The 12,303-nt window shown below is 45.0% G+C and overlaps 1 protein-coding gene across 2 annotated transcripts in view; it reads right to left on the bottom strand.

Moving 5' to 3' along the window:
- The window catches only part of ANTXR1 (ANTXR cell adhesion molecule 1), a 207,221-nt gene that overhangs the window by 86,577 nt on the left and 108,341 nt on the right, over positions 1-12,303 (bottom strand). For both annotated transcript variants that reach the window (XM_032786627.2, XM_032786634.2), the window contains exon 13: positions 11,087-11,182. In XM_032786627.2, coding sequence (XP_032642518.1) covers positions 11,087-11,182 — 96 coding nt within the window. The remainder of the gene's footprint in view (positions 1-11,086; positions 11,183-12,303) is intronic.

A 12,303-nucleotide genomic window follows, 5' to 3' on the forward strand; every position in this document is an offset into this window, starting at 1 on the left:
AAGGGCATGTCTGTGCTGCTGGAGGTTTGCTGCTTAGGCCCTTGAGTTAGTCATTTTTAAAAGCGAGGCTTCACAAACAACTTGACTATTTAAATAGTAAGGGAAGGAAAAATACAGCTGCTACACAAGAGTCCCAAAGACATAAATGTTTATGAAAATTCCTCTTGTTCCCTGTTTTGCTTCTCCGATGAGCTCACTGTTTTTATTTTCCTCTCACAAGCCCCGAGTCATGCAACGCGGTCATTAATGAGGAGCATGTGCCCTCGTCTAACAATGCTGAAAGGGGCTGGCCAGAGGGTCAGGGTTATCCCCTTGGTCGTGGCTTGACTCCGAGCAGGGGTGTCCCTGAGTCACTGCAGCGACCTGTCCCTGGGCACAGTAGCTGCCGTTTGTTTAATTGGCCATTCTGTAAAGCTTTGAAGAGCTTGTGCGTGTGCACTGAAACCCAATCAACCCTTTGTGTTTTGTGTTTAGAAGCAAAAAGGCCATTTGGAAGGAAGCAATGACATCTGAAGAGGATTAAAGAAAGCACCAGCAAACCCAAGGGCCAGGCTGTGGCGGTGAAGCTGCTGGCTACATTACAGGGGAGGGTGCACAAGCAGGAATCCCCAAAGGAATTCTGGCTGACCTGCAGGCTGGAGCTAGCAAAGGCTGAAAGGCTGCAGCAAGTTTAATAACCCAGTGATTAGTGTGTGTCACAGCGTCCCCAATCCAAAGAGGCTCTTAGTCTGTTATAGCCCCAGTTGTGGAGCCTTGTCTCCAGTTCAGTTCCTGGTGTATCAGCCAAGATAGCAGCTGTCATAGATGCACTCAGCAAACCAGAGGTCATGCATGTGTCAAATCACCCGTGAATGGGGACTGAACCAAGGTCCTTCATGAAACAATAATGGATTCTGATGGTTGAGCTAAAGGACAGCCACCACTGTGACTGGCTCAGAAGAACAGGCACCATTGGTGCTATTATGCCAGTCCACAATGGCCCGGTCTCAGGATAGACTGACTCAGTGGGTAGATTTGCCGGAAGCAAGGCTAATCCAAACTCACACATGCAGATTTGAATGCTGCTGTGAGGGGGAGCCACTAACATATGTGCAGCTGCAAGATGTGTTACATGCACGGTGGGTAGTAAATTTCTCTAGTGTAAACAAGGTCATAGTCCCTGGAGCCAGCAAGTGTGGGAGACATAGCCACAGAGTCTAGCACAGTGAATTATATGAGCTGAAAGGTAGCAGGGACAAAAGGCCCTGCCTTCCTCCACTTCTCCCTGTGCTCTTTGGGCATCCTGGCTTGGACAGTGTCTGTGCACTCCTCAGCACGATTGTGACTGGCCTTAAAGAGGATCGGGACGTTTCCACACACCTTCTCTCTCCCATGAATTGACGGGTAGCAAATCAAACAATCTTAAAGCAACAAGATAGTGCTCAGTCATCTACACTACTCTTCTTTAGCATCATATAAGAGTTAAAGAGGAGAAGGACCTATAGCTTATCCGGTCAATTGTCTTGCAAGGAAAAGCTTGACACTGGGTAATGGTTATATTCTGGTTGCTCTGTCTATTCCTCTTGTTCTGCATATTGCTGAACTGTTTGCACTGTGTGTTGGCTGTACTCTGGGTGGTCTACATATTGTTTGCACATCATGTTAGGATACTGTTTCAACTTTATGTTGCTGTATAGTGTACATCAGGAATAGGCAACCTATGGCACACGTGCCAAAGGTGGCATGCATGCTGATTTTCAGTGGCACTCACAGTGCCTGGGTCCTGGCCACCAGTCCGGCGGGCTCTGCATTTTAATTTAATTTTAAAACCTTATTTACTTTACATACAACAATAGTTTACTTATATATTATGGAAATAGAAAGAGACCTTCTAAAACCATTAAAATGTACTACTGGCACGCAAAACCTTGAATTAGAGTGAATAAATGAAGACTTGGCACATCACTTCTGAAAGGCTGCCCACTCCAGTGTACACTGTGTGTTGATTGCATTCTGTTTGAACTTATCTTGTTTGCACAGTCCTGATTGTGTTCATGTTGAACTGTATATTGACTGCAGTGTGTTGACTGCAGGGCCAGTGCTTGCATTTAGGCGGCCTAGGCAATTGCCTAGGGTGCCAGGATTATTAGTGGGCGGCTTTTTACCGGAGGGGGCGGCAGGTGACTCCGGTGGACCTGCCTCAGTCGTGACTGTGGAGGGTCCGCTGGTCCGTGGCTCCGGTGGAGCTGCCGCAGTCGTGGTTGCGGACGGTCGGCTGCTTGCGTGGCTCCGGTGGACCTCCCGCAGGCACGACTGCGGCAGCTCCACCAGAGCCGCGGGAGCAGCGAGTGGGGCGGCGAAATTGCCGTGCGCCTAGGGTGCTCAAACTCCTAGCGCCGGTCCTGTTTGACTGTATTTTGGTTGCTCTATATTGTTTGCAGTGTGTTACTGTACTGTTTGCTTTGCATGTTGATTGCATTCTGATTGCACTGTACATTGTTTGTATGTCAACTGTATTCTAAATTCATAATGTATTGTCTGTGCTGTATTTTGGTTGTACTCTGATTGCTCCACATATTGGTTGCACAGTGTGTTGCTGTATTATTTACACTGTATGTTGATGGCATTCTGCTATCACACAGATCCAGACCATATAGAGAGAATATGAGATGAGCACTGATTGCTGAGCAGGGTTAAAAAGTTCAGGACTAGCAGGATTATAAATTCACTCTGTTATCCTGATAAACAAGCCAGATTTCTATCAGCACAACTACACCTAAATCATTAGGGTTTGCATGGAAAGCAACAAGAAAAAATCCTGGAAAACTTCTTGGAAGAGAATCTAATGAAATGATTCATTGGAACCAAATATGGAGTAAAGTTGTTGCTTGGAGCACCATTTAGATTATATTATGAATAAAACTGAGCCGAGGAACAAAGTTACAACATAGTTGTCTGCTGCTAACACCCTTTGTATTGGTCTGTCACTGAGAAACAACACTCCCCTCCCTTCCCATCTCCCTGGGCCCCTACTGCGCACAATAACATGCCTTCCTCTGAAGCAGCCTCACATTCCTGCACTCCTCCATCTCCCTGCAACCCCTCATGCACGTTGTCATTCTGAGCAGTAGGAGTTAGGTTACATAGGAAGTGGTACACTCCAAGTGCCAGGCACACTTCTTTGACTTGCCTTCTCTAACATAAACACAGAGCAGTGTGGATGTGTGCGTGTGTGTATATATATATAAAATTCCCCCCTTTCCGGAAAAAACCCTACCAAAACAAATTATTATACTCCACAAACAATTCTGCCTTCTGGGGAGAGGATGAGAAAGAATGAACTGTCAACAGATGATAATCATGTCACTTAATGCACAACTGGAAGGTGTTCGGATACTGTGGTGATACGGATGATATAAGAACCTATATAGATAAGAATAGATTAGGAGAGTGATTTCCCCAAGGTCAGTGACAGCTGTCAATATAACTCAACTCCCATGAGTACCTATCAGCTGCCCAATCCACTTGACCAGGTATTTATCAAGTTAGACTTGTTATTTGTATTGGAAGCATGCTCAAGGAGAATGGGTTCTTCCTTTTATTATTTCTCTGCAGCTCTGAAACACGCCCAGGCTGTAGGAATTTTCAGGTTTGCTAAATGGCTCAGGGAGGACAAAGAGAAAGAACAAATAAGCAGATTTCCAATCCTGCAAGGGATCCAAGGCACAAAGACACAAGATCGTGGAGGAGTTTGCTTGCTTAACCTGAGTATGTTTATTCTCTGGCAGGTCTAGGACCACGGGTTCCATTAGTCAGCACTTTTGAATATCTCAGACATACAGGCTCTGAGTGTATCAAAGGGCACTGCATAGTTTGCCAAGGGGGTTAAACCAACCCAGTGCCTTGGTGAAGGAGTTCAGCTTCTGATGGGTGAGAAGGAGCCCACATCAAACAGAACCTTGGTTTCTGGAGATGGAATTATGGGTTTAAGCAAGATGGTTTATTCAAAGTGATGCTCTTTGTTTTAAGAACATGAAGATGACAAGACCTCTGGAAAATGGCTTTTAACAACACAAACACTGACCGTGCATGCAGAAGTTCCAAAGCCCAGAGTGCAGGCTTTTCTAGCCCCATTATCAGAAATATTTGGGTTTCTGGCCACACTGGTGGGTTAAAGCTCTGAAGAAGACCCAAAACCCCAGATCCAACCTGTGGAAGTTCAGACCAGGGTCCAAAATCTGAGGCTTTTAATGACCACTGAAAGATGCCTTAGGCTTGTCTCACACATTGTTTATAGTGTGTGAGCCTGTTGAGTTCAGTGGAGTTTCTCCTGGTTTGCACTGGTATATGTCTGAGGACAAATAGGCCCAGGAGCTTTGGCCAAGCTGAGTATCCAAACATTCATTTGCATAGCTAAAGTTATTGGAAACTGTTGGGACTTCAGATTGGGCTGGAAATCCAGAGAGATGGGTTTGAGCTATATGTGTGCACAGACACACACACACAAAATGGATGTAAAGTGGAACCAAATCAGAGGGGTGGTGTTTTACACCTGCTCACTTTGCACAAGCATAAAGTGACTTCCCAACACAGAGAAGAAACAGGGCTCCAGTGTAGCTGATGGGTGCGAATTCAGTGTGTTGGGGCAGGAGGATTGAGCCTGCTGTGGTTTGTACAAGGCTATGAAGTTTAGCTCTCTCTCTCTATCAGTGTGTGCCACATGGGCATGCAGAATGCAATCAGCTGGGAGAGAGCCTGGCCAAGCAAAACGCTTAGCCTAGTTTAGCTTGGCAAAGCTGAAGTGTTCATTCATGTGTGTTGTAATTGTTTTTATAACCCCAGGCTATTTCTTCTTTCTTGATGTCACTTGCTCCTATGGCCCCTGTGTCTGATGGGAAGAAATGACCATCGTTCATTGACCATATTAGCTAGTTAGCCCATAGACACCTGAGGGCTTCTGCTTCTTCATCATGTTATGATAATGCTTCCTTATGGCTCTTTTGTTTAAAAGGTAGCAAGGGCAGGTGGAGAGTGTGGTCATTGGCTTTTCTTGGCACAGGAAAAAGCTTTGAGATTTAATGTCAGCCCTTTTGCACATTTAGCTCTGAAAATTCAGGCAACAAACTGATTCTTTGTCTTTATGCCATCTTTCACCAAATGTTCTCAACATGCTTGTAAACTGATGGATGCAGAGCTCTCTTTGCTGACTTGCTCTGATGTCAGGTGCTAGCATCATGCAGAGAAATGCAGCTCTTTCTGCTGACCTGCCCTCTATTAGAGCAGGCAAGCATGATCAGTTAAAACCTAGAAGTACAAAAGAGTTTGAGTGTCTGATTCTCCTCTGTCTAGGGGGTGTGGGTGTAAAATCCTATTAAATCCAAATTTTACACCAATTTTGCACAGGTGTAAATGGCACTGAGAAGATGGAGAATCAGGCCCTGAGTTGCTGAGGCAGGGGGAACCAGGACTAGGACAGAAGAGGCCCTACAGGAAAAAACACCCCACTACAATTAGCCGCGTTCTGGAAGAGATGTGAGTTGCATCATTATTTTGGTTAGCAATAAAGGCAAACTCCAGGAACTGAGGGTAAACTTGAATCCTATCCAGTGTGTCTTCACAGTGTCAGAAGCTGAGTAGGATCTCCACCTGCTTGGAATGCTGTTTATACTAACTCCTTACAGCGCTATGTGATAAATAAGTGATATAGAGGCATCACATCATTTACCACTGCCTCTTCGGTGGAGCACAACAGATATTTCATAGCTACACAAACAGTTTAAGGCAGGAAGTGAAGAAGGCTGTATCTAGCTGAAAGTACAGCAGTAATTTAGGAAAGGAGAATGGTATTACCTGAGGGGGAATTTGACCCTTATTCATACAGAAAGTTATAGAACACTGATACATTGTAGCCACTGTAAAACCCCTAATTTTTTTTATTATTATTTTCAAACTAGTGAAAGCCCAGTGGTTCAAGACATTTAGAGCTAGACATGATAGAGCATCAGAGAATGGATTATAGGGACCAATCTGCGGTGGTGGAGTTAGAGGAGATGGAGTGGGCATCAAGACCTGGCAGGTGTGTTTCAGTTCTAATGTCTATGACAGGTGTTCTCAGCATAGATATGCCTTCAGTTTTTGGGTGTCCAACCAAAGACACATTCAGGGGCCTGAGAGTGGGTGCTGTGCTATTTCTGATAAGTCAGGCCCCTTTGAGATGTCTTAAATTGGGGACCCAAATCACTAGACACTAGAAAATCTTGGCTGTGGTTCTAAGGTTCCAATTAGAGTAGAAGCCTGAGGTTCAGAAAGCTGCCCTACTCTGTTACCTTAACTAGAGCCCTCTCCAGACTCTCCAGAGGAGGGGAAAAACAACTGGACCTTACTGGGAATCAGTTCCAGCAAGGAAGCCAATTAGTCCACCTTTAAATCTGACCAATTCCATGAGGGTGGGACCAAATTCAGGCATCTTAATATGAACCCCTCTAAAATTTGGGGTGGGAAACAGTTACTATTTTCAGATCTGAGATTGTGTCTGGCTTTTATTCTCATGTTGAAGTGCAAAAACAGACGTGTGGCTAACTTCATTTAATATTAATTGTGGTTCATGCCAAACTCCTCCATGTGTTTAGGGGAGACTAGACCCCAGGGATTAAGAACCAAAACCTTCCATTAATTAACCCCATCTTGCCTTGTGACACAGTTTGCAGATGAATGGAGCTGACATGCAATTCCACAAGGAACGCAAATGACATTCTAGAATCTGCAAAGGGCACTCTCTTTTCCTAGGCTGATTTTCTGAACTGATTAGGCAGATAAATTGGGCCAGGTTCAATGGGTGTTCCCCTCAAATGTCTAACCCATTTTCTTCAGAATGAATATCTAGGTGAAATCTATTTGCAGAAACAAATAAACAAACACAAAAAGTCATTACTAGTTGTCAGATCCAGCAAGCCTTGTTATGATCCAACTGCCTAAGGAAGGACCCCGATTTAAAGCAATGTTTCTCCTTAGACGGGGAGAACCAACCTCCTCCTGCAGATCTGAGAGCTGATAAAAGTTGTAAAAAAGACTGATATCATTCTGGTGTGCATTAACAGAAATGTCATATGTAAGACACAGGAGGTAGCTGTTCTGCTCTACTCAGCACTGGTGAGGCCTCATCTGGAGTATTGTGTCCAGTTCTGGGCTCCACACTTTAGGAAGGATGTGGACAAATTGGAGAGAGTCCAGAGAGACCAACAAAAATGATAAAAAGTTTAGAAAAACTGACCTATGAGGAAAGGCTTTAAAAAAGGGACATGTGTAATCTTGAGAAAAGAAGACTGAGGAGGAGAACCTAACAACAGTCTTCAAATATGTTAAGAACTCTTATAAAGAGACTGTGATCAATTGTTTTCCATGTCCACTGAAGGTAGGCAAGAACTAATGATCATAATCTGCAGCAAGGGAGATTTAGGTTAGATATTAGAAAAAAAACTTTCTAACTCTAAGAGTAGTTAACCTCTGGAACAAGTTACCAAGGGAGGCTGTGGAATCCCCATCATTGGAGGTTTTTAAGAACAGGCTGGATAGACCTGTCAAGGATGGTCTAGGCTTACTTGGTCCTGCTGGACTTGATGACCTCTCGAGGTCCCTTCCAGCTCTACATTTTATGATTCTATGACCAGCGAAAAGATAAGGGGGGGGAGGAGGAGGGGGAATATTTCAGTTTATCTGAGGCAAAAAAAGAATAGTGCCTCCAATATTCAGTCAGTTACAGAGTGTTTGAGGGAACTGGGAGTCAGGACTCGCGGGCCTAAACTTTCAATGATTTGGGACAATTCCATTTTTGGCTGCTCAACTGAAAGCAAATCATAAGGGTCTGATTTTCAGAGGACAGGTGCTCAGCATTTTCTGAAAATCAGGCCCCTACAAGATGTGTCAAAATTGGACACCCAAAAATTAATAGGCATGTTTGATAATTTGGCCTCTCTGTGTCTGGATAACCCTTGCCTGACTGAGGAGGCTATTAGTAGAGTTAATGTCAGTAAAGTGCTATGGGATGCCTGGAGGAAAGGTGGGTGCTAGATAAAATAAATTGGTTTAACCTCCCTCTACATTCAGTAGGTCCATATTATTTTATATCCCCTAGCAGGAATGCAGGGACTGCAACAAGGAAACAAGCTGAAGGAATGTCCTTTCTCTGCCTCTCACCATCTTTGCTCATACAGGGCCAGATTCTGTTCTCATTTATTTGGGCATAAATCTGGAATAATTCCAGTGGGATTACTCCAGACTCACTCTGGTATAACCAAGAACAGAATGTGGCCTACTCCAAGGAATGCACTGTTCCTGGCTATTATTTCCTTGACTAGCTGCATGTTTGACTCTTATACAATCCCCTGAGTGGCAATTTTTCTTTTCATTCCAGCTTATGTGCTTGGTGTTTCATTTCCCACACCCTCCACAGCCCTCTCTGTGGTGGAAAGAATGCGTGTAATCTCATTGTCCTTGTCTTGATTAGGAAAAGAAATGAAGTTTAATTTGGGCTTAGGTAGCATGACCTAAATGTCACTTTTTCCAATAGAGATGCAAGGTTACACCTGTGGCTTGATATTAGCTGGCTGGGTTGTAGCCTAGGCTCCTGCCTAGGTGTTAGACCTAGCAAGGGTACAACTCAACCAGCTATAAGGTGTTACCCTGAATCTCTACTAGGAAAAAGGAGTTAGGTCAGACTTAGCGATCTTAGCTAAGCTTGATCTAACCTGGGGCACTTCTCACAGTCAAGTAAAGGCCGGTTTCTCCCATGGAAGATTACAATGGCTTGTAAGTTTATTGTCCCTGAGGGAGAGGAAAAGTCACAGATGCTGGAATCGTGTCAAAGAAAGGAATTGTCATTGTTGAGTCCTTTAGGATCTACTGTAGGGAAGCAGGGATGGAAACTTAGGGCTTCATTTCTCTCAGTCAAAACTTATATTGACTTCAGAGAGGGTAGAAACTGAGGGCCAGACTCTGAAAGCCTCATTTATGCCAACCAGCATTGAAAGCCACGCGGGTTCCAGGGTATGTCTACACGGCAGCAAGTCCCAAAGCCCAGGACAGCTGATGCGTCATGGGGCTCAGGCTGCAGGGCTAAAAATGGCAAGTGTAGATACTAGGGCTCAGGCTGGAGCCTTGGCTCTGAAATCCTCCTCAATCATGGGGTTTCAGAGCCTGAGCTTGAAATGTCCACAATGCTATTTCCAGCCCCACAGCTTGAACCCTGTGAGCTGGTCAGCTGACCTGGGCTTTGAGACTTGGTGTGGGACTCTTGGCACTGCTGTGTAGACATACCTCTACTAACTATAGTGGGACCACTCATGGAGTAAGACATTATCCGGTGTGAACAACAAAATCAGATCCTCAGCCAGCGTAAATCAGCACAGCTCCATTGACGTCAATGAAACTATACCAATTTACATCAGGTGAGGATTTGGACTTTGGCCCAGAGTATTAGAATCTTGCTCTGAGTGAGGACTGGAGGATGGGGTACTAAGAGAATGTCGATCTCCATGTTAATATCCCTGTCAGGTCTTTCACTAGGTTGTTTGTATATTTTTTTTAAATCATCTTAACTGGAAAGGAATGGAGCCTAATTTTACAGATCCATGTGGGAGTAGATGAGTGCCAGAGTACGTATAACTTTTTGTTATTCATGACTGACAAGTTGGTGGGAATGGGTGTAAAATATAATTTTATGGCTCTTCAGGGTTACCGTAGACTCAAACATTATGTTTCCTCCTTTTCCTCAAGTTTAAGAGTGCTTCTTGCATCTTTCTAGCATATTTCCTGTTTTTCCCCCCCTCCAGCTCTTGGTTCCAAACACTTTGGCTGGCTGCAGTCCAGACTGAGAACCAAGCAAATTGCTGGATTCTTCCACATAGCCTTCCAGAAAGCCACAGTAAAGTCGAGACTGGTCTTAGATGTCAGAGGCGTGGCCCAGTACCTCATTTAAACACTGTCCTCGCCCCTGTATTTAAAGAAGCTATGGCACAGAAATGAGAAGGATGCACATGCTGAGAGTGGGGTCAGGTTCAGGCTCTGTCTACACTAGGAGTCAAGGATATGATTCCCAGCTTGTGTAGACAAACTTGTGCACGGACTCATTAAGCAACTGTGCTAAAAATAGTAGTGTAGCAACGGGCAATGGCAGTGGCTAGCTGCCCTGAGTATGTACCCTGAGCATCCAGGCGGGTTTGTACTCAGCACAGCTATGCTCTTGTGTGCACAAACAACCATTGCACACACAATGTACCTAGCTATCCATTGCACTTTCAATTATCTACTTTGCATGTGCAAATGTGGGGTGGAATCCTAGTCCCACTGGATTAAAATGCAAAACTCCCACTGATTTTTCATTCTGATAGAATTTCATCTGTGGTGTTTTCCAAATAGATCCTCCTTCCGAAACATGGCTTGTAAGGTCATTCTACTGTAGCCAGCATTTCATCTTCCATCATCCTCTCAAAGTGCACATAGGTAGAAATGTCGATTCAGCAGAGCATCCTGGACTAGTTTCATTCCTCTCTGAACCTGCTTCTCTACTGTAACTCCATGACCTATTTACTGTTCTGATGCACTGAGTGACCTTTGCATCTACTGTAAATAGACTGATGAATTGCTCACTTCATCCCAGAATCCTTTGGAGACCCATAAGCATGGATACATTTGGAAACAATGTTGCTTTTCTATGGGTGGATGCCAAACGAGACAGTGGGCCAAATGAATCTTATCCAGTGGACTTATTCCAGGGATGAATTTGGCTTGATATGTTGCCTGGATCATTCCTATTTAATTAAAAAATATGCCAAGACGAACTTAAGTGTTTAGAAATGAGCCTGCCACTCAGAAATACTTTTATTCCTGGTAATAAAAATCCTCCCCCTCACTTCCCCGGATGCACACTAAATTATCACTGGGCTTGAATCCACAGCAGTGTCTCTTGGTTTGCAGTTTGATTATCAGAGGCTACTGCTTGTCAGCCTTCTATGTCTGCTGACCATGCCAGCACCTCTGCTGTTCTTTCACGCCATGCCCCTGATAGTGCGGTTCCTGCTACAGAGAGACTGGGGTGGAAGTGGGGACTTACCACAGTGCAGCAGAGAGGCCAGAACCACCAGAGCAGAGCCAGCATCAGGAGAAGGAAGAGGATCAACAAGGCAATGGCCAAGATGGTCCCATCAGACTGCAAGGGGGAGAGGCAAAGAGAATGTGAGCTGCAGCAGGAGCTAAACACAAACTCCTCCCTCCCCAGCACCTACAAAGCATCCTTCATTTGTAAGAGTGCACGGAGTCCTTTGCGCCCAGTAATTACCCTGAGAGGCCCTTACACACTGAGTTTATTTTTACTGACAAAGCATAATTTCCCCACCTCTCATTCCCTCCCCCCCACCGACACTTCCCTCCTCCAAGTCATCACATAATCACTTCAGTGCTAGTGGAAGCTGATGCCCTCATAGCTCTGCAGAAGGAGAGCATCTCTTTATTCAGAGGACAGGTGTAGCAGCTATGCAAGAGGATCCAACTCCAGGGGCAAGAAAGGAATTCTTGGCCTCTCAGTGGAGAATGACAACAAAGGGGACCAATCAGAGCTGGTTTTTAGAGTGAGGTGGACACTTGCCTGCTCTGCAATGGACTGAGACCACCAGTTCATTTCTTATAGACCTCCGAACAGCAGCCAGGTGGTAACCAAATTTAACCATAGAGGGGGAAGGTATTTGACCACTATGACCAAGGCCTTGAGCCACCCAGTCCCACAGTTGTTTTATCCGTCACATCTAGATGAGTTCACGACAGTGGTTTTTTTGAGGTGAAAGGCTATTCTGGCTCAAAAGCAGCTCAAAATACCATTTAAATGGTCTGTAGCCACACAGGATTCTGCAGTTGTCATCCTACTACATGTCATGACCACTGGGAATTGATTGGCAGGACTGGGAATAGAACTCAGATCCTCCTGCTCCAAAAGGTGGAGCTAAAGGTGAAGCTTATTAGCTCTTCTATTCTATATCAGTTCTTAGACAGTGCTCATCAGCATAGTATCCCAGCACCTTCCAGTAGTGCATTACTATTAGAAGTGTAGGGACTAGATCACAGAGTTGGGCAGTTTTGAAACCAATCAGTAGATGGCAGTGGTGCACACCCAGAGTAACCCAGTAGGTTTTCAATCTTTTCCATATCAGAACCCTTTCTCCAGAGGCCGCTCCAGACACCAGCGCTCCAAGCATGTGCCTGGGGCGGCAAGACATGGGGGGCGCCCTGCTGGTCGCTGTGAGGGCAGCAGTCAGGCTGCCTTCGGAGGCATGCCTG

This window comes from Chelonoidis abingdonii, chromosome 2 (assembly GCF_003597395.2).
Source record: "Chelonoidis abingdonii isolate Lonesome George chromosome 2, CheloAbing_2.0, whole genome shotgun sequence".
Taxonomy (NCBI): Eukaryota; Metazoa; Chordata; order Testudines; family Testudinidae; genus Chelonoidis; species Chelonoidis abingdonii.